We start from the raw sequence: 23,805 nt of genomic DNA, 5'->3' as shown, positions 1-23,805 counted from the left end.
AGATATCATCCATCAACTCACAACACAGAGTTGGTTCTTGAGCTGCTTCTTATCAGCTGTATCGGATTCTTTGGTCGATAGACCACGAAGCCCAAACTCCAGAAATCGAAAGCTATCTGTCTTAGGAACTAAACTGAACTTTAACTAACTAGGGCAAATATCTCTGCATTTGCAAAGAAACTACGTATATTCGAAAGGCCCATCACGTTCAAGTACACTGTCTATTTCCTGTATGAGCTCACTAAGGTAATTCCCAAATCTAGTGCTGATCGTGAAGTTGAAACCTAACTGATCTTATGGCAGGCCCTGTGCTCGGATAGTAATGATGAAGCATTGAAAGTTGCAGAAACATATTCTGATTGCTTTCCTGGGGGGTATCTTACGCATTGGATAAAATGCATACTCAAAACTAGGGTAATCAAGTCTAATCTGGGAGGTAGCCACTTGGATAGAGTTGAGCCACCGCAAGGTGGTGCCATCTTTCCGATGTTCTGGTTGATAGTGATGGAGAAAATTCTACTAAGCGAGCGAGATGAAGGTGGCGACGACTTGGTGATATTGGTTTAAGGAATGTTTTCCTCCATTATGAATGACATTATGGAAGATGTTTTGGGAAAGGTGTGTCTGTGGGTCGCAAGATGCGGATTCGGCATAAATCCAACCCAAACGAAGTTGATGCTATGTACCACCATGACAAGGGTACCCGAATTCCATCTCCCGAGACTAAATGGAGATTGAACATAGAACTCAAGGCTAAAAAGGCTTGTATTGCCCTCTAGGCCTGCGAGAAAAGGTCAAAGACGGTCACTTGGATGTTCACAGCCATGGTACGTCCCATTCTAACGTACGATTCTATTGTGTGGTACCAGACGTTGAGTAACAAATACAATAGAACAAAGTTAAATAGGAACCGCGTGTGCAGGTTCTACCGGTGCTCTGCAGTCCTGCCCTGTTCTCAACGTACTCCTACACCTCCTTCCACTAGACGTCCACATTAAGTATTTCTCTTTCTCTCTCACCACACCCAAGCCGAAATTCACGAGAAATTTTGCTGTGGACTATCCAACCTAGGCAGAGTGGAAGACCAGCGCGATATTGCAAGGCTATGTCACAGTATTCTTCACCGACGGATCAAAGATTGTCTATGGGCGGAGCGGGAATTTTCTCAGATACATGCAAGCGGCGACATCCTCAAGAACATCGAGAGGTATGAGCGGGCTGACGGATTGGCCAGGCGGGGCTCGGCTTTTGGCAGTCCCAATGGCAACTGTTAAGGGTGGAATCTACTTGCACAACTCAGAAGCCGCAGACCTCAGATGGTGAAAGCTCACCACATGTGCCAAGTCGGAGGAATTGGCCCGCCTATGGCAAAACTCGATCGCGAAAGCTCTTGTGCCAGACGCGTGCAAATGCATTATGGCAATCTGCATGGGGCACTGGTCTATAGGAGACCACTGATAGTTACCTACAAACTTTTTATCGTTGTCGTTGAGATCACTAATACCATGCTTCCCCATCACATACCCGAGTAAGGCGTTGTCAGAACCCCATAGGATCATAATGCCACTCTCTCAGTAATCTCCTTTAGTGTGTAGCATTGTAATTTTCTGGTATTCCTGATCGCTTAGGTCGTCCTGACAACATCGCCAGAATTTTCGCTCAAGTTGGATAACGCGAGCGTTCTGGGAATTTTCGCTCTAGTTGGATAATGCGAGCGTTCTGGGACCCTCGACACTGTTGTCGAGCAGCGTGTGCAACTTTTAAAAAATGTCAAAAAACGGTTTTCGATAAACAAAAGTCTTAACCGTGAGCTCTGCCTTTGCCCGAGATATGATTGACGTTTCGGCAGCAAAGTAGGTTCGAAATTCAACGATCACTAGCCCACTAACTTTCCATTCTTTCTAGTCGCCGTTTACAACAAGCAGAAACTACTTTTGGTGAATCCTTAAATTTGGTAACTGAATACAAAATTCAATGATTTTTTCTTTCTCTAGGATTTTACTAATTTTAATAATCATACTCTTTATCAACACTTACATATGTTTTTTACATAATTTTTCTATTTATGGATGTATTTTCAGAATAAATCGTGATTTCCTCGAATGAATCCATGCGTATATCGGGGTATTATAGTAATTGTGTTATCTTATAACAAGCCTAGATAGAAGCAACTGGTATTACGTGATTGTAGCTGTGATAACATTCGAAGAATTCCATAAAATTCAGCATAGGATATCAGTGGATAATTCAGGTAGGTGTCTATTCCTCTAATCTCTCTGATTCTACTTATGAATTTAAAGGTTATTATATGAGAGATGTGTCAAACAATGTTATGATATGAGATTATTCCACACAATCGTAATGGATGTTTGTGATTATCTAAAGGGCATTGTGTTATAAATGTGCCCGCAATCCTTCTCTACTGTTTTGAGCCAAGTGCTCTTGGAGTGACCCAATCGTCGGTAATCTTTGACGATTGGGTTCCAATCCATGGCGTAGTCAGTAATCGAACTGTTGCCCCTCTTTAATATGTGATCTATCTACTGCCATTTGCGACTTCTCATCACAGTACCCACGGATGATAGGCCGGTGTGCCGACCAAGTTCTTCGTATGAAATACTATCAGGCTAGCGTACTCCGATGATAAGTCGCAGATAGTTGTTCATGAAGACTTGGGGCCTTCGAGTGACAGTTGCGGTCACTTCCCAGTTCGAAACTACCATTGACAGAAGCCACGCTTTCTAAATACACAAATTGATGGATGCTTTCGATGCTCTGCCCATTAATGCAGATAGAGAGAATGCGATAACTCATCAGACTGATAATCTTGTTTTTATTAGTGTTTATCTTCAGTCCAACTCAATATGCCTCCCTTTCCAGATCCAGAGCAATTTGATCATAGTCCATGACCCGATGAGAGAGCAAACAGATGTCATCAGCGTAGCGGCGGTGTTTGAGGAAAGATTTCATCGTCCATTGAACTCCACCACATCCTACGGACAAGGCGGGCAAAGGACGTCACCGATAACAAGAAAACATAATATCGCTGACAAGATACAACCCTGACGGACTCTGCTTTCGGCCTTAAATTCGCCTGACATTTTACCTCGATGCATCAGGCGACATTTTGTGCCATAATATGTTGCTCTGATAATATCTTAGTTTCTTTGAAGTGCCATTCCTGTGTAGAGATTGGCAGAGGCCCTCATGATGTCGAAAGAGCATATGAAACGAAGACTGAAACTCCGCGCGCAGAGCGGAAACCAGCCTGCGATATACATTTCTGCAGTCATTGCGTGCTGCGGCATCTTCCACTCTCCTGACTAGCACAATAGCAAATTGTCTTTTGTCACGGCGCACGCTAGGTTAGCATTTCACTCACAGCGGTTAATAGAGCTTTCAATCCCTTCCGTTCATCGATTCGTCTCCAAGATTCCACAATCAGTCAGATTTTATGACGCCCGTTCGGAACGTGGCTGACAACCAGCGTAGCACCCGAGAAAAAAGCATCTTTAATGGCGGCTCAATGCCGTCACTGTCAAGCGACAGCTGGATCATACAAGCGATCTATGTTGAATTTGTGGCCCGCAGATCTGCAACTCTGCGAGCATTGCGGGCGCAATGCGCAAGCAAAAGTAAGCAACAAGTCAGATGGTGATCCCTTTCGAGGCCGATGTCAGTGCCGACAGTGTGTCCCCATCACATATCCGAGCAAAGTGTTTGTCAGAACGGCTTAGCATTTAGATCACCCATCACGATCACAATGTCATTTTTAAAAAACATCTCTCCTGAACTGCACGTAAAAAGCATCCTTCTTCACTATATTGGAAACTTTTGTTGGTTCAAAGCACTGTGCAATTGTGATGCTCCCTTACCTGGACCAGAATCTTATAGTCAGAATCCTGTCACAAACCGACTTCAGGTCAAGAGAACATACCTTGCGGTAGCCGTCAGAAACAACCCTACACCGTATTCGCGGCTGCTAAAACTTCCTTTCCAGATTGTCGCAAAAGGAAGAGAAGTACTCTCCAGAGTCTCACCATCTTAATTCGCTTAGGCCCAGAATGGCAAGCTTGTATCGTTGGCAGTCTCGTTTCAATTGGAGAAAACGAGCATTCTCGGGAACCTCGATATCGTTGTCGATGAATATGCTCACAGTTCACAAACCAATCATCTTTAATAGTCAAAAGCCATAACCGTGAAGTCAGTCCATATCAGAAGACGTTTCGATAGCAATAAAGTTTCGAAATTTGGAAGTTGGTAGCCCACAAATTTCTATCCAGTTTAGTCCCTTTTTACGACAAGTAGAGAAGACTTTGTGTGTATTTTTAAGCCCTAACGCCCAGGGTTTATAATGAGATGCATTAATTAGGGAGATCAGACTTGGATATCTGTCTATGGCCCCTAAAACAGCCTTTCAATCGAGTAAATCTCGTGCAAAATATGGATCGGAACCAATAAATCACCTCTGGCTATTCTCTAAAGCCAAAAAATAGTTCCGCGAAGATTGAAGTGATTCAACATAGTTCGCTGCGTAAATGAAAAACTACACTGGAAAGTAGCTGTTTGATCTCTTTGAACAATGGGGAAAACGTTGGCGTTCTAATTTGAAGTGCTTGCTATAAAAGATGTAAGCTCAAATGAAAAATTGTTTGCACTTCGGTTAGGGAGTTACGGATCAACTTCATTGTACACTCATATAGCCTAATTTGTCATAGTACAATTCAAGCCGAAGCTACCATCTGTCCAACGTAGAGTTGTAAATTAAATTGAAAGCTTCTCGAGAACTTGATAAAATTATTTCGACATGACTTATTGATTTTCAAGTAGATGCAAATTAATGACGTTTCTCATTAATCAATCTTTCACTAATGCTACTTGAAAAGATAAGATGTTCCGAATCTCGTGATGCTGGAGAATAACCTGAAATTTAATTTAGACTTTTATCGCTCCATTCGCAATTTTAAAGCAATTAAAATTAGTATATAGTGATATGTGAATGTTATCGATATTGAAATTCATAATCGAAGCGAACAGATAAAATAAGACAATTGTTAACGAGTGATTACATTCATTTAAAGGAAAAAATATTATTCTGTTTTTACTTACCCACGAAATTCGAATAATGATTGTAAGTGGTTTGCACAATAGCACCAACTGTTAAGATTAGCACACCAGTTAGCTATTTACGGAGTACACCGGAATGAAAATAAAAGTGCAAAAATTATTCAAAAGGTAAACTATATGGTTAAGCTGTTTTTATCAATGATAAACAACAAAGATAAATTCTACTATTGAATCGTTAGTAATGATTAATGATAGAATACGTACCGCAAAAAGTAAATTGCAAACAAATACAATCACTTTAACACATGTTATTCCAACTGCCATTTTAATGGTTAGAGAGCGGATTCAAGTGTAAGAAACAATCTGAAAGTGAGGGCAATATATTAAAAAGATAATATATTACAATGCATACATAGAAGATAACTGTTTATTATCGATAAATAAAATTCGAAAAGTTAGTTTTTCTTTTGAACTTCACTGCGACGAACGCATCCTACGCTGGTTCTTCAAATGTTACACGTGGTTAGTCACACGCAAGAGAAATAATAACGACCAAAATCTATGGCAGTAAATAAATTAATTTTAACTTCCAATTATATAATGATTATCGATGGTGCAACAGTCCTGTTTGGACCTAGACCTTGAATGTGTCAGAACATTTCATTTCTAGATCATAACAGTGTGCTGCGAGGCAATGTGGTCAGCTCGCCCGAGTTTATTTTTCTGATTTGACTTCCTCGTTCAAGCTGAGCCGATTGATATCCACCATCCAGACTCCCACTTCGTTGCTGTTAATTCTCAGTTTTGTTGAGACTTGCTGAAGTAAGAATACAACTTAGGACCATATTGAAGTTGCCCTTTTTCCCCCTTGAAAGGCACTGGGGGACAGGTGGGACTGTGGAGAGTAGTCCACTCTCTCTTGTGCCAATGTGCTTTTGTATTCTGGAAAATCAAGTAGCAGCATAAGCGAATCCAACGTCGGGTTGTTTCCGACGACTACCGCTAACGTGCGCTTTCTTGACCTGGGAGCCGGTTTCTGACTTCAAGATTCCGGTCCAGGTTAAGGACCATCACAATTGTACAGTGCTGTGCACAAGAGAGACTTTCGAACAATTACACGCAGTTTAGGAAGCTCCCTAAAGGCTGATTTGAATGCCACGGTGGGTTTGGCCATGTGATCAGGAAGCACTGTTTTAGCGACCGTAAGAATAATGGATTTCTGGAGCTTTCACCAGCTCGTCATCGATGACACATTGTTCGAGCGCAGATCGATTGGGTTTCAACTGACCGACGCGGTATGAGCAATCAGATTGATCACTTTGCAATTAGCACTCGATTTGTGAGTTGTTTTTTGGATATGCGAACCAATCTGCTGACATCCGCCCCGAAAAGGTTCACCATTTGATGGTAGTTTACGTGTTCTCGCAGGGTTGGAGAGCTGCGACCCTGTTCGACAGAGAGCAGGCTAGTTATAATACCATTCCGAATCCTCCTGCATTGACCATATTAACACCTTACGGGACATCTTGGGACAGTGCGTAGAGTTTAGATCTCCGCTTCACCTGCTCTTGATTTATTCCGAGATGGCTTTCGATATCATGAACAGGGAGTGTATCTGGCGTGCTCTACACAAGAGGGACATTCCGGAAAAACTAATAGCTATTATCAGAGCGACATCTGATGACGCAAAATATCCCGAGTTGCGTCGAGGTAAAATCTTAGGAATTTGAGGCCCAAAGCAGAATCCGTCAGGTTGCATCTTGACGTTGATATTATTTTTTCTTGTTATCGGTGCTGTTCTCCATGCTGCCCTCTCCGTAGGACATGGAGGAATTCAATGGAGTGAGGAGCTACCAGGTTCAGTGTAACGCGTTACTTTTGTGGCAAATAAAGATAATCTCTGAGATTCGGGAAAAAGAGTTTTTAACTCATAATCTATAATAATATATATAATAGGTGTCCGGATAGCTGAATGGTTAGAGCACAAGGGGTACGGAAGGTCGGAGTTCAAATCTCATCGATGGCAATGGGATTTGTATCGTGATTTGGACTCAGATAATAATGCCTACCTGAGTCAAATCAGGCTAATAATGTTGGACGAGGGCAATGCTGACCACATTGCCTTGTATAGGGTACTGTTATCCTGTATTGTACCGTTGCGGTCTTGAATGAAATGCTCTAACACACTTCAACGTCCTGATCCAATTGGATTGTCGCACCAACGATTATTATTATCATAATATATAATATAATAATAATAACAATCCAATTGGATCTGGACTTTCAAGCGTGTTCGAGCACTTCACTCAAAATTTTGACGGCATATTACAGGACTGCGATATCGTGTAGGAGCCAATGTGGTCAGCATTGCACTCGCACGTGATTATTACCCTGATTTGGCTATCTCACTACTCATTCACAACTGAGTCGATAATTACCCAACGTTAAGTCATGATACAAATCACACTGAGTTTTCAACCGTGACATTTCATACGACAGCCTAGTGCTCTACCCATTGAGCTATCCGGAGCTGCTCCATAAAAGAAAACTATGATTCTGTCAATGACATTTTATAGCCATATAGAACAACCTAAGGCTCATTATTCTCCAACGACAGGCCACTTCGACGAAAAAGAATGAAACGAACCGCTATATTGTAGGACTACATAAGGACATAGTTTCCACGATGTAATAAAGACCTAAACTTTAACTATTGTGGAGATTTGGTTTGTGCAAAACAAGTCAGGAAATCGGAAGCTGAATGCTTCAGCTACGAAAGGTTTTGTGTGTTTTTTATATAAGAATATTTGAGAGGATATTTGTCCCATTTGTATCTAGCTTGTAATGTTTATGCATTTAGTTTACCAGACTTTTCACTTTAGTGTAATATTAACGTTCAAAAACTTAGATTTCAATAAATTTGCACGAAAGAGACCATTTTAAGCTATTATAACTTTGTTATTATGTAGCATTCTAGAATAAACTAGGGGGGTTTCTAGCTAATTCCTATATACACTAATACTAAATATAGTAATATACTATTATTAACAGCCATCATTATTTTCATTCGGTTCGGCAGTTTGAAGTAATTGACGCCTTTCGGACCAATGTCAAAACTAAAATTGGCTTCAAAAAGTACTTTTCTTTCATTGTCTATATTCCACGGAAAAAAATTGACATCCCCTTTAAACGCAACGTAGAGCAACACTACCCTGCATGCCAGGGGATTCACAATTTCCACCTTTCCAACCTACCAAATTATATCAAACAGATAGAGCAGACCTCCCCCAAAAGCTAAATTCAATGCTCCACGATTAAAGAATGGTTAAAAATTATGTCGGGTTGGAGCAATAAATCTTTTAAGAGCAAGTGGAGCAGCAACTAACCAACAGCGGAAGCGACCATCAGTACAAAGCTTAATACAAAGATGAGTGGTTCCATCAGGTATGTTTGACCGACTTGGACACGAAAATTGTACATACGCAACAGAGACTATCCGATAAGGATGAAAGAAATACGCAGGGCAAACAAAACTAACATGGTTTGCATTAAGAAGAAACGCAAGTGGCTAGACGACGAATCCCGTAAACTGAACAGCGACTTTAGGACAGAATTCCAATCTCGAATTACACATTGTAAATACCCGACAGAAAACTTCCTAAGATACAAGACCTGAATGCCCGAATTGAGCAAGTAATTCCCCCTCCCCCTCCTTACTCTTTTCAGCACTAGAAGAAGTAAAGGGTGCGTAACTAGTTCTTGGTAAATGCAAAGCGCGGTTTTGATACAATTTAAATGGAGTTAAAATTCTAAAAGTCGGAATAGTGGTACCAACAGCAATACCTTATGAGCTCTACAATGAAATGTGAACGCAAGAATTCATAGACTGGGAAAAAATCGTAATTTATAAATAATATGGTCCGAAATTATTGACCATAACTGGTGGATATCAAGAGGGATTCAAACAGATCAACCAGATTTTCTTATTGAGAAGCAAATCTGAGAAAAACTGGAAATATAAGGTATTATACAAAATGAGGTTCAATTTCCGTCAAAGTTGGTCACATTCATTAGAATGATGATGTCCAGATGGAATCTTTAGGCTTCTTGTCAATTGGTCTTGTACAATTGACAAGAAGCCTAAAGATTCTGTTCTTAAACAAGACGGTGGCCTCGCTTGAATTTGTTCAACAATTACGAGCCGACTATATGAATCGCATAGACGAACCAAGTTTTTAACTTCTGAAAGGAAGATTGCAAATAGAGCAACGACCATTTGGAAAGACGCAGATAGATGGGAAGATTCGATGTACAAGATCAATAACCGTTAGGGTTTTCAAATTGGAGGACCCAGTCGCATGGCCTTGCCGAATGAAGACGAATTCTACGAGAGACCGAAATCAATTAAAGAGCACATCGAAAGTTTGATCAACACCCTTCGGATCATGTTGGAAAAGAGTGTGGAATTTAGATCTCCGCTTCACCCGCTCTTTATTGATTTCTAGACGATTTTTGACAGCGTAAACAGGTAAAATATCTGGAATGCTCTATGCAAAAGGAGCGTTCTGCTATAATTAGATATATGATGGCGAGAAATATCAGGCGCTGCATCGAGGTAACATTTCTGTGGAACTTGAATTTAAAGTGAGTCGAATATATTACATTCTGGTGCCGACACTATTCCTTCTTGTTATCGGTGACGTACTTCATGCTGTTTTTTCGGAAGATGTGTGGGACTTAAATCTGCTCACTATGCTATGCAATAGAATCTACTATCCCAGAGTGGTGGATGAGTGGGTCACCGGGAAACACGTGGGATAGAACAGTAGAGGCAAAATTAAGGCTTCTGGGGAAGAGCTGGCCACGGTGCCCCATTTAGGAGATAGTGACAAGCATATATATTTCGTTTATTGGTCGATTCTTTTACAGCGGATTGTTAGTGAGCAGAATTTGCCCGTACACATTGTTTTTACGTCTCAGCTTCAACGCATCCATAGGTACATGTCCAGTATGTATCTTTTAGGCCGCATTTGTCATGTGCACAACGTAACGTAAAATAACACAAGGGAGGTATCGTAAAACGACGCTTGAGTTTAGCATATGGAAATTCATATATCATATTACGATCATAGCATGGCCTAGAACCTTCTTTTTCTACAGCAATACAGTCCGATGTCGATCCCTGGCCTGCCGAAATCTTCGTCTCTACTTTCCTTTGCCGAGTGACGATGTCTTCGAATTTCAGAATCCGAGTAGTGTGTAATTGGTGTTATCCGCTGAGTCCTCCCATCTGTTTCAGGATTTCCCAGGTGGTCGTTTATTTTCGGCCTTAGTTTCTAGTAGGCTTGTGGGAATTCTTTTGTCGTCCACACACATTACACGGCCTAATTTAAGCGAACACGAACTTTGGCATCTAAACATAAATGACGACTTTAGGTTAGTCATATAATAGGTACAACTCACTCAAAAAAGTGAAGCGATGGCGGCGGCTTTACGGTTTCTTACTAGGGCAGAGGCAAATCGTCAGACGCTGCCTCACCTCTGCCCTGGGAGCAGCGTGGCTGTAGCGGTTCGCAGATGTTGAGTGCTCCTTTATATAATTCGTAGAACACGACATGACTACGAATTATATTGAGCGCAAATCCGCCTTATTGACCAGAGCTTGGCAAGAGCTGAAATATTCGTTTTAGGAATGATGGGGTCCTAAATCCGCATCAACTTAATGCAGGACCGGACCAAATGGGAAGCAACTTACTCCCTCTTTCCTGGTCCACGGACCCCTCGTTTAGGGCTTGCATGTCGTGTTCTACGAATTATATAAAGGAGCACTCAACATCTACGAGCCGCTACGGTCACGCTGCTCCCAGGGCAGAGGTGAGGCAGCGTCTGACGATTTGCCTCTGCCCTGGTAAGAAACCGTAAAGCCGCCATCGCTTCACTTTTTTGAGAAGTTTGGGTGCAAGCCCTAAACGAGGGGTCCGTGGACCAGGAAAGAGGGAGTAAGTTGCTTCCCATTTGGTCCGGTCCTGCATTAAGTTGATGCGGACTTAGGACCCCATCATTCCTAAAACGAATATTACAACTCACTGTTTTATCTTATTCGCCATCCACCATTCACCCTCACTGGGTCTCCCGAGAATTCGACTCTCGAAACCATTGATTTTTTTGCTCTTCGGCCAGTCTCGCTACCGTAATCCAGGACCGGCTGAATCAAAGTTTTTCTATGTGGTGAACTTGGCTTTCCTCTGCACATTATTTTTGAGAACTAGCAGCACAAGCAGAAGGTTTTGTTGCCATGTATGATGTGCCGGTTAACTTCGTGTATTTCGTTGTTAAGGGTGTGCCTAAGTACAAGAAATTGACGACCCGTTCGAAGTTGTAATCGTTCAATGCGTCTTTCTTCTAAGTTATGCCATGATTTTGATCTTCTCTTCGTTCGTTTTTAAGCCAACTTCCTCTTCTACTTTGCCAGAATTCACAAAGGCCCTTCCTTAATGCTCTCTTGCAATCAAGCCAGGATGTCTATTATATATCATCCCTATAGGCTACTATTTGCGATAATTTGTGCAGTAACGTACCATTTAGATCCACTGGCATCTTTGGGGTTATGCACTCCAGAGCGATGTTAAATAATGTCGGGGCCAGCTGGAGTCTTTCCCGAAGCAACCTGTTACCCGACTTGGTAGTTTTACTTTAGTGTTGTACAGCGCGATCGATAATGTCTTATGCCTATTTAAAGTTAAAGAAACTTGATGGATATCAATGTGACTTCAACAACAAATCACACGATTGCGTACCATATACTGGAATTAAAAATGTACCAAAGTGAACCTGTTTTCTCCCACAACTACGCAGCCGCGAGACCATGTGTGACAACAATTGTAAATGGGACATAAAGTCCCTTACGTTACATCATGTTACACCATTTAAATGCAGCCTTATGATACGAGACATGGGTTTATGTGGAATATGCACTTCCCGTTGCAAGAGTTTTAGTTGCACAAATAAAAATCTTGCGGCCATTTCCAATCATTTCATATTTCCACAGATTTAATCATTTTCGACTCCGGCACAGAATGAGGTTGCCCAGATCGTTGATGATCACAGAACAAACCAGTATTCTCAAGCACAGCATAGCAATCCACAATGCCTGTAACTATGTCCTTGATGTCATTGAAGCCTTGTGAATATTTATTGGATATTGACGATTTGGTCGCCTAACATTTTACCTTGACCCTGTAGGACCGTAGCATACCGTCTTCGCGAAAATAATAAATAGTGACGAGAGACCTATTCTTCCGCTTAGCACTTAGGTATTTGAAAAGAAGGAAGACTGTTTGCGATTTCAACCTGGACAGAGGTATCTCATCAGACGTTGCTTCGCCTCTACCCTGGGAGCAGCATGCTCGCAAGTGGCTACAGATGGCAATCGCCTCTTTATATATAATCGCAAACACGACATGATTGCAAATTATATTGAATGTAAAACCGCCATAATTCCGATCGGACTGACTTTTGTGTATACTGATATCTGTATAAATAAAGTTAATAATACTATATTGCTATAATTTTTAGTAATCAGCTGCAAAACCCCCCTTAAGTTCATCCTAGCACCACGAAACATAGAGCATGATCTCACCAAGTTTGGTGGAAATCGCACTATTATTAAACAAAGTTATAATACGTCAAAGTTGTCGCTTCATGACTGTGAATGTCAATATCATCCGAAAGTGGACACTCTCACATAATATATGCATATATTACGTGCCACCTAATATTAAATACACAAAACCTTTCGTACCTGAAGCTTCCAGCTTCCGGTTTCGCGACTTGTTTCATAATCAGCGCCTCAACAAGGAAGTTGATTAGATTGTAAATAATAGTTGCATGAAGTTCCTCAACTACTTTGACAGTGGTTGTAACAGGCTCTCGGCAGAATCAAATTTAAGGACACTACAATTTAGATACTTTTGTGTAAAGAAAAAGCATTAAAGCTTCAAAAATCATCACACAACATATTATAATATGAAATAGTTTAGACTTGCTCATTCCTTGCCCCGACGTAAATTATATTATTTTAAATGAGTAATCAGTTCCATAACATGCGTAAAATTTCTCACATTTCTCGATTTAGAACATTTACTTGAGAAGTATACGTCACTTTATAAAATACAGTCAACAGGCATAATCACATTGTTATCAATTATTCATGTTAAAATATCGATATCGCTATATCCGTCATTAGCTTTTCCTTCCTCAACTCCATTCCAAAAGCAGTAGGTGCAACGAAGGTAGAGGCACCCATTCATTGAAGTTACGTTGTCTATATTTGGAATATTATGGCACTGAAAACATTATTTAAATTATTTGTAATTGTTTTTAAATCGATTCTGATTGGCGTTTCTTTCCGTTTTCGGATATGGAAAAGTGTTTGTAGTGACAGTATGTCTATAGAGTGGAGATAGTTTATAGGGGACTAAACTACTATGGAGAGATTGCATAACCTTATAAGAATCATTGGAACGATAAATAATTCATGCACTGTCTTTGGTAGTTTAGCAAGCTACTGGCTCGGGTAAGTGCAACTGGGGACTTAGGTGGAAATTGCAGTGAGCGTACATGCAAATTAGCTGCATTTTATGATGTTACACATGAGAATCATTATAATTTCTGACTATTATCAGTTTGTTGCTTTATGAAATGATTTCCCTCAAAGCATTTTTCTGTATCAAATGATTTGTAGCGGATTCTTTCTATTTGTTCGTAAATAACGTTGGTAATAAAAAGACGGAAAATTGTTTGATTTGTAATGCTTCTGGTCTCTCCACGGACATCACCTTATCGTGGTGGGGTAATTTGCAGTGGTTCACTACCACTGGAGGCCTCACCAGATTCATGTTTCCCCACAAAAAATATCAATAAAGCGGAAGTTTTGACGGAAGATGGAGACAAGCTGGCAGCCGCAATGGGACCCCAGTGAGACAAACACAAGACGCAGCAAACTCCTCAGTTAGCGGCGGTTTTCAAATTAGACTACACTTATGTCTACAAGCATAACGGCTGATTAATTTAACCTGCGAAATGCCAAAGCGTCTTCCTTTCTACTGGTAGCAGAGTAGTGCCGCAGGAATACCATTATATGTTTCTGGTATAAGAGCCGTGGGCTCGATTATTCTGTGGTATTGAATCAGCATCAATGAGAGATCATCAAGATGGAGAGCTTGCCTCCTGATGGTAAAATTTTTAGAAGCTACCATCATGCTGAGACGATATTGTTTTCAGGACCTAGTTCTGGTCAACTTATATTAGGTTAATGAAAAAAGGGGAAACGTTATAATTGCCTCTGCTTACTTATCCTATGATTGTTGTGTCCTCCATCGACGCAAGAACTATGGAATCTGGTAGTGTATGCAGGATCAAGTGATCTTGGACTCCTAATTTGCGATGCGAACGCTTAGCATATTTTTTTGGGGCAGTAGCAAAGCAATCCTAGAGGAGAGAAGCTGTCTGATTTCATCACTTCAGCTGGTCTGATGACCGAGAACGTAGAGTGCGCTCTTAAGTTCGTGGGACCAAAAGAAGTGGAGTAATTGACCTAACAATCTGCATAAAGTTATTAGAGTTGATCAAAGACTGGCGGGTGTTGAGCGAAATCTCACTGTCACACCACCGTTACTTAGCATTAAATCTGATTATTGCAGGCAATACAAAGACGGATTGGACGAAATTCAATGAACACAATCAGGCGACTTTCGAATCATGAATGAAGACTGGCTAAACTTCAGGAACTCACAGCCGGAATTTAAGAGAGAAAAGGGCGAGGGAGTGAGCGGATTCTGAAAACCTTTCAACACGAATTGCAAGGGGAATTGGGACACTGCACGAGCAATAACTACCAATGGAAAAATGAGAGCTGCTATACTGTCTTTTGAGCACTTCAAAATACTTGGTATGGATCGTATCTATGTGTCTTGCGATGTCAAAGTAGGATACAGAGGATGTCTTGCTCTGGGATACGTGACTACCTCTTGGCGGAAGGTTAAGGTAGTCTTCCTATCGAAACCCAGCGAAGATTACTGCTATTGAAACTCTAAGAACTTCGGACAGATTAGCTTATTATCATTTTTGCTGAAATATCTGGAGGGAGTGCTCAAGGGTAATGAAAACCAATATGCTTAACGCCGTGAAAAGCCTTGTGAGTCTGCATTCTTTGGTTTTAAAGATGGCGGACATCACTTTGAAAGGCGAGTACGCGATGGAGGTGTTTGTGGACATTGGAGAAGCCTTTGACGTCGCGCCTTTCCAAAACCTCCTCTATCCAACTTAGTGATACCATCAGAATGCATGGGGTCGACGATCCTTTAATTGAGTGGATCTATCGCAGAAATGAATGTGTGTTGATCGCTACCTGATAACAGAAGCAACGAAAGACTGCCACAAGGAGCTGTGCTATCGTCCAATCTGTGGAGTATGCTCTTCGATTCACTAATATGCGATTTGTAAAATCTACCAATATACTGCCAAGCTCATACGGATGAACTGGTATGTAGAAATATACCGCGCGGCGTTGATTTGATTGACAATTGGCATCTCAGGTATAGGCTTTCAGTAAAGCCAAATAAAACCCACGATGGTATTATTCATTATCAACGGAGAAAGCTGTATCTGGTTTAGTGCTGGCTTAGTACGGTACTACAGACATCCCGGTTTTGCGCCGAGGTCCACCAATTCGATATCCCTAGAAGTTGTCTCGCGTCCTGGCCTACACCATCGCTCCATCTGAAGTAGCGTCTGCGAGGTCTTTTTCTATCATAGATATTGCCCTTAAAGAGTTTCAGGGCTGGATCATCCTCACCCATACAGATTAGGTGACCAACCCACAGCACACGTGCCAGTACCTGGGTGAATTTGAAGAGGATGGTGTTTCTTGCTTTAATATCAGCATTGCGTATCACATTTTCCAGGGCTTGATTCAAGAGGATGTATGATAGCGCATCCCCTTTTCTTGGATCGAGTGATCCTGCTGTTTTTATCTGACCTCGCACATTGATCAGAGTGAGCCTAGTCAGTCTTATTAATTTGGTTGTTGCCCTAATCAATTTATCGGGCTGGATAATCTTCATCCATACGGATTAACTGATCCGCTCACCGCAATCTGCCGGATTTTACCCACAACCAGACGGTTGTGGTATCGCTCATAGAATTCGTCGTTATGTAGGCTACGGAATCGTCCATCCTCATGTAGGGGGGAAAAGTTCTTCGGAAGATTTCTCTCGAACGTGACCAAGAATTCCCAATTTTTCTTCCTAAGAACCCAAGTCTCCGAGGAATACATGAGCAATGGCAAGATCATTCATCGTCGTAGCGGTTATCGGTTGTGATTTTCGACCCTAGGTGGGAGAAATGATCAACCATCTCAAATTTGTAGTCGCCTATCTTTATTCTTTTCATTTGACCAGTGAGATTTGATGTTGTTTGGTTTTTGGTGCTGGCGTTGCCCCATATATTTCGTCTTGCCTTCATTGTTGGGTCGTTCTTTCAGTAGTTGAGTGGACTTAAAGAGGGTCATGCCTCTCGCATTTACCTCAGCATCACGGACCATTTTTGCCACGGACAGGTTCACAGAGTCCGATGCTCGTACCGCGTTCTTTGAGAGTCCAGCATTCTTCCGTTTCGCTGCTAGCTTACATTCGTCGTCGAATTAATCGTCCTCACTTTTATTGCGATTGGGGCCAAATAAATTTGTGGCCGTATTAATGATAATGTTCTTGAGGTTATTGTGATGATTATTTGTTGATGCTTCATCTCCAGGATCTCTATTAGCTGCGGTTATTGCGGCATCCATCCTGTATTCACTCTCACATAATTGTCAGAGGGGGTTCTAAACGGTGTTATTATCCGCGTCCGGAGCGCTATGCCAACGAGATAGTGATTATATTGGCCCCCCTATATGTTTAGGCATTCATCAAGGCCTAGAGGTGAGAGCATTCGACTATCACATGGTCAATTTGGTGGATGGCGGTCCTGTCTGGAGAGACCCATGGTTGTTTGTGCACCGCTTTCAATGCAAATCCGGTACTTTGAACAATCATTTCGTACAATACTGCTAACTGGCTGTTAACATCTCCAAGTATAATTTTGACATCATATTTGTATAGGCTTCGGGGATCCGTTCTACTGCCTCGTAGAAGGTATGTTTCTCCGATTCTGCAGGCTCCATTGTCGGGGCGTGAACGTTAATGAGGTTTATATTTCGAAATTTGCCTCGCAAACGCAGAATACACAACCTTTCGCATTATGTTTTCAAAGCCGATAACAGCAAGTCATTCTCTGGCTGAGTAGGAAACCTACTCCACGCACATAGTTTACTGAATGGCCGCTACAAAATACGGTGTTGCGCCAATTCTCCAAGAAACCGGTCCCTGTTTAGCGCATCTCTTGTATTGGGATAAGGCATCGGCTAGCTGCTGAGCAGCATTCAATCGATACAGGGAGCGCACGTTTCATGGGAAAAGGCGCAAATCGTTAGTGGGTTCGTCATTGTAATACCCATCCAGTCCGAGGCTCCTTTCGTGGCTTCATAACATCGCTTTTCCGTGTAGGGTTGTCAGCCCTAACCTACCCCCGACCTGGAGGACCAATTGGTACAGTTTGTCCCAGCTACAGTTAGGCACGGCAGACTCGCCTTCATTGTTCTACGTTGGTAGTGTTTTCATTAAGAAAGAACTCCCAGCGATCATCACGTGGGGATGGAGGGTTGGAGGGTTTAGTAATAGAGCTGTTGGTGTTGGTTTAGCAGGTCTTTCCTAGGTTTGATGCTCCATCGTGTGTACTAATCCACATTTCATACTGCAGCCTATACCATTCTTCGTATGTATATGAAACCTAAACAGCCACCTTTCGAGCGCTCCGTTCTTCGGATCAGGTGTATACCCTTTCTCCAATAGTTGATAAACCAAAAACAACTTCCTAGATTAACGAAAATCCTGCGCCCTGGTATTATCTAAGTCAAGTCCTCCTTAAAGCTTTTCACACCTCCCTTGGTAGAAACATCTTTGAATATTGCTCTGTGGCTGTGTCGTCTCTCTCCCAACAACTATTCATAATATCTTTTTTCAAACAAGTCGACTAGAATTCTAGTTTTCATATCAATTCATAAACCTTGGCTAAATTGTTCTGGATTAAAAAAAGAGATTAACAATAGCAAAACCAAGATTTTAGGACTAACTACACATAGTATTTTTTCATTCCGCACTAATAAACGGAATATTGCGATATAAATCCATCCAAAATATAGATACGGAAGGGTAAGTTTCATTCGATTGCTTGAAAGTTTCAATCGCGCCTGGCAAAAGGGAGGATATGGTCTCCCAGTCTCCTAATTTAACCACATTACCCAAAGGACATAAAGACATATAAGTGTATTATAATTTATACAATATCATAGATGAATGGAAGCATGGGCGTCACAAAAGCTTATCGGCAAAGGGTAGGCGGATTTTTGTTCTGAATTGTCTAATGCTATTCTAGAATCTGTAAGTGGAATTACTTCAATACTCATGTTAAATTTAGACTCCCCAGCGTCTCCGAGCTGTTTTATAGGTACGACATATGGGAGGTGATCTCTTGTTACTTGAAAATTTCAATCAGTCATTAATGCCCTATGATGGACTGCTTACTACTTTCCAGCAAAATACCGGGGACTTCGCACAGTCTAAAGGACCGGTTGATTGGGCGATGATTACAATAAACAGGAATAGAAAGTAACCTACACTAGTGAGTTGTTAAATGCCATACGGGTTTGTGTTTGGAAATCATGGCTGATATGGAGGAATTTATATGGGTTTTTTAGAGCAATATAGTCATAGTTTGAGTGTTGAATCATTCATTCTAAACCGGCCGCGCTTGTAAGATTTGGACCAATAATATTCAGTTAACCGCCACTGATTCATAACAATTACAGTTTTTCACTTTTCGACCTTCAAAGATGACTTGGAAATTGTAATTTGAAAAACGCAGGAACATACAAATCGTAGATGAGTTCGACGTGATTCAGTCTAATGAATAATTTAATACTGAATCATTACAATCAATGAAGAAAAAAGAAATACACTTGCCCCCTCCATACGTTTATGTACTTTTTTTCTTGATAACAGTTTATTCTTTATCATAATTAAAAAGTCTGAAACGATATCAATTTCAGAATTTTTTTTATTCGTTCCCTTCTTTTAGAATCCTTCAAATGATGTTTTTGCCTAAACAAATAAATTATTGCCTGGGTTTCATACGATAGCTTTTTTTGGAGATATTCACACATTGCACCAATAAAGGCATCAATTTTGTTATTTTAAGCCCCTAACAATTTTCTCGTGATATTCCAAATCCCCGACAGCTTAATTTGTTTATGATTCTACGAACTTCATATATTATTTGATATACTTTCCTATCCCTGTACAGATACACTCAAACGGTAATGATATTTTAATTCTCTAGTTGCTATCAAAAGAGCGGGAAGTCATTGATAACGAAACTCAGTACAGTAGGATGAAAGAGTTTGTTCGTATATGTGAGAAACCTGTCCATTAGGCCTAGATGATTAGCACAGCTTAGCGAATATTGGGAAATCACAAAGGTAATCAGCAAACTGTGTGTTGTTGGAAAGGGAGGGAACGATGATAAATACTGAAATAATTTGCAGAAGAAATAACAAATGAAATCTGAGCAGATATAAATAAGTTGGCAGTGATTTTCATTGAGTTATCAATCACGCAATTATCAAGGATACTATTACATTTTGTTTTTGGGCGTGATAAGTGCATAGTCGGTAAAGTTTTGTGAGTTCGTTTCAATCAAATGTATCCGGCGTTGATATGCACGTTTCTCAATGATTTTTATGCCTCAAAATGATGTCTGAGTATACAAATTAAAAGATTGATTTCATAGATCTAGCTAAAGACATTAACGCCATGACATTTACTTAATGGGTTAGGGAATATATAAACCAAGGAGCGCCCAAATGTATTTTTAAACGAGTGAAGCACGAACAGTTCCTATTATATCTGAATCACCTACAGTTTTGCTAGTTCTTCTAGATCTTCTATAATCAAAGTGTTTCGAACAAAATACATTTTCTATCTGAAAGTAATTAAGATTTTTCTAAAAGGCTGCTAGCTTTTTATTTCATTTTCTACTTTCAAAGAATTGGCGTTCAAAAAGCTTGATGAGTATAACTGAAAAGTACGCGCATTGGGAACTCAGTAGTAGAAATCATTCAGCGCTATGGGTACGCGAGACCGTGACAGAAGTGGAAAATTCACCCAAAAAAGAGTTTTATACCTTCCCCTGTCAATCGATGTTTCTATTTTTCATACAGAAACCAATAAACTACTGCGATTTTTGAAAGGTAGGGCAATTGCTTTTGCAAGGCAGTCTTCTACCCTCATGTTTAAATGTCAGACCTGTTTTTGGGAATAAATTTCAAAGTGATCCGTGATGATGAAGTAAATGCAAGAGATACGATTCTCTTTAAGTCCACCCAACTACTGGCCTATGCTGACGATATCGACATCATGGGAAGAAGCACCCGAGACGTACATACTGCCTTCATCCAGATCGAGCAGGCGGCGCGAGATCTTGGGCTGCACATCAATGAAGGCAAGACAAAATATTAGGTTGTTGCAAATGAAATGTCGGATTTTTCAATGAAGTGAAGTTAGTTGTGATTTTAATGTTTAAAACTGCCGCAAGGTGACTCTGGTGGTATGGGATAATTGAGTATAAATAGTCGTTCGTTCGATCAAGGAGTCATTTCAGTTTCAATCGTCATTGAAGTTCCAAGTAAAACTCAAAGAAAAAAGCATGGAAGGGAGTCAAAAACGTCTACTTTTTCTATACGAATTTAAACTTGGTCACAACGCAGCGGAGGCAACCAGAAACATTTGCAGAGCATTTGGAGCTGACGCAGCAAACGAACGAACGACACAGCGGTGGTTCGAAAAATTCCGATCAGGCGACATGACCCTCCAAAGTGAACCTCGTGGCAACGACGAGTTGCGTTTGATAGTGGAATCTGATCCCCGATCATCGATTCGTGACATTGCACAGAAAATAGGCGTACACTATTCGACAGTATCTCGGCACTTACAACAGCTTGGAAAGGTGAAGAAGCTTGATAAGTGGGTTCCGCATGAAGTCAACGAGCAAAACATGGCGCTGCGAATGGAAATATCCAGTTCTCTACTCAACCGCAACAGGAACAATCCCTTTTTGCGCAGAATAGTGACATGCGATGAAAAGTGGATATTGTACGACAACCGTCGCAGATCAGCGCAATGGCTAGATGCCGATCAGCCTCCACAACACATGCCAAAACCGAGCCTTCACCCGAAGAAGGTAATGGTAACTGTTTCGTGGTCTGCATCTGGAATTATTCATTATTCGTTTTTGGAGCGTGGTGAAACAATTAATGCAGAGAAATATTGTGCCCAACTTGATGAAATGCACGAGAAATTACGTGTTCAGCGGCCTAGATTGGTCAACAGAGATGGAGTGATACTGCTCCATGATAACGCCCGACCTCATGTTTCCAGAATGACGGTCCAAAAATTAAATGATATAAGACTCTTCCTCATCCACCATATTCACCCGACCTCTCGCCAACCGACTACCACTTTTTTAAGCATTTGGATCACTTTTTGGCGGGGAAACAATTCAGCAATGAAGTAGCTGTCAAAAATGCCTTTGAAGAATTTCTTAGCTCTAGAAACCCAGACTTTTACGAAACTGGAATAAATGCCCTTGTATCTCGTTGGGAGAAGTGCGTTGAAGCTGCTGGTTCTTATTTTGACTAATAAAATTAATTTTCATAAAAGTTATAGTTTTTTGAAATTTTACTCAAATATCCGACATTTCATTTGCAACAACCTAATATAAGGTGGGGCAACGTCAGCACCGAAGACGAATCAATCAACAACATCAAACCGTACTGGTCAGGAAGAATAAAGATAGGTGAATACAACTTTGAGACCGTTGACAATTTCTCCTATCTAGGGTCGAAAATCACAACCGATAACAGCTACGATGATGAAATACGATTGTTGTCAGCCACCAGAGCCTATTTCAGCTTACAAAAACTGTTCCACTCGAAACGTCTCACCATAGGGTCAAAGCTCTTACTGTACAAGACTATGATCTTGCCAGTCCTCATGTATTCCTCGGAAACTTGGGTTCTTAGCAAGAAAAATTGCGAACTCTTGGCCGCGTTCGAGAGAAGAATCCTCCGAAGAATTTTTGGCCCCCTACATGAGGATGGACGATTCCGTAGCCTACACAATGACGAAATCTATACTAAACGCTCGAAAAGACGGGAGGTGTTCATATTCCCCCTCCGAAATACCCATGAAGGAATGGGCTTTTCGCGAAATCCTTTTTATGGCCTATTTTCAACATCCTCTACTTTCAAAATATGCGAAACAAACAAAATTAATTTTTTGAAATCGTGACGATAGAAGACCCTCTTAATAGAGGTTGTCAACCGTTCGAGCTCTTAAGCTCTCAATAAATCCAGAAATCGGTGTTTTCGGAAGGAATAGAGACCTCACTGTTGTCTACAACGTCCAATTTCGTTGATCAATGTACTTTCCAAAACCCGTCAGCGTCATAGTCAAGGATCGGGGTTACCACCTCCTGAACTTTTTGAATGTTTGCTAAATCGAAGTTATGTTAACAGAAAACAACAATCTACAAATGCATGGCTTCACATAATTTCGGAAAAACCGGAAAAGCTTTATGCATCTGTCATTTCTGTTGATATCAACAATATCTATAAAAGGTTTTATCTGAACCATCTGAAGAATTTCGCAGGGATCGTAATCGTTGGCATAAAAATCCAATTGGATGTGGATTTTGAAGCGTATTGGAGCACTTCTTCGAAGATTGTAATGGTATATTACAGCACTAGGATAGTCAATGTGGTCACTTGCGCTCACCGGTGTGATTACTGCCGTGATTTGACTCAGCTAGTCATTCACAACTGAGTCGTATCCGACATTTAGACACAATACAAATACCTTTGCCATCAGAGAGGTTTGAACCGCGACTTTTCGCTGTGACAGCCTACCGCTCTAATCACTAAGCCATCCGGACACTTCGTCGGAAATTCTAAATTTCTATTCTGGGCGCACACTCAAAGTTAGCTGCAGTTGCCACACATTTTTTCAAAACGGCCTACTCCAAGGCCGCTGTATAATTTTACATTGCTGGTCATTTTACATTGCAGGCGACTCTATGGCAATCTTTCAATTTGCGGATTAATAATAATACTAATCGTTGGCACAACAATCCATATTGGATCAGGGCCTTGAAATGTGTTAGAGCGCTTCATTCAACACCGTAACCGTACACTACAGTATACTGTAGGAGGCAATTTGGTCACCATTGCGCTCGCAAGAGATTATTACTCTGATTTGACTCAGGTACTCATTCACAGCTGAGTCGACTGATATCCGACGTCAAATCACGATACAAATCCCACTGCCCACGCGACCTTCCGTACGACAGCTTTGTACTGTATATCTTAATCTTACCTGGCAACAACAAAAGGCTAATCAATTAGGAAATTTGTCAAACAGATTAGTGCTCCTATCAATATCAATCATCCTAACACCATGACGGTGCGATGACCGGGTTGGTTAAGCATCAACCTCTCGATCACGTAACTCCGGGTTCGAATGCTGGTTG

At 41.0% G+C, this 23,805-nt stretch overlaps 2 protein-coding genes across 4 annotated transcripts in view; one reads left to right on the top strand and one right to left on the bottom strand.

The window, feature by feature from the left end:
* Nucleotides 1-23,805, top strand: part of LOC119653164 (inactive dipeptidyl peptidase 10) — a 348,858-nt gene that overhangs the window by 20,048 nt on the left and 305,005 nt on the right. For 2 of the 3 annotated variants that reach the window (XM_038057707.1, XM_038057704.1), the window contains exon 2: nucleotides 2,082-2,251. The exons of the other annotated variant lie outside the window; for it this stretch is intronic. The gene's annotated coding sequence lies outside the window, so the exon portion shown is untranslated. The remainder of the gene's footprint in view (nucleotides 1-2,081; nucleotides 2,252-23,805) is intronic. 3 annotated transcript variants of the gene reach the window in all.
* The window catches only part of LOC119653166 (CD63 antigen), a 47,972-nt gene that overhangs the window by 12,056 nt on the left and 12,111 nt on the right, over nucleotides 1-23,805 (bottom strand). The window contains exons 2-3 of the mRNA XM_038057709.1: nucleotides 5,332-5,430; nucleotides 5,110-5,182 (exon numbers count right to left, since the gene is read on the bottom strand). Of these exons, the coding sequence (XP_037913637.1) occupies nucleotides 5,110-5,182; nucleotides 5,332-5,391 (133 nt within the window). The 5' untranslated portion in view covers nucleotides 5,392-5,430. The remainder of the gene's footprint in view (nucleotides 1-5,109; nucleotides 5,183-5,331; nucleotides 5,431-23,805) is intronic.

Source organism: Hermetia illucens, chromosome 3 (genome assembly GCF_905115235.1).
Source record: "Hermetia illucens chromosome 3, iHerIll2.2.curated.20191125, whole genome shotgun sequence".
NCBI lineage: Eukaryota > Metazoa > Arthropoda > Insecta > Diptera > Stratiomyidae > Hermetia > Hermetia illucens.
The sequence above is the reverse complement of the archived record's forward strand: the minus strand, read 5'-3'. Positions and strand labels throughout refer to the sequence as shown.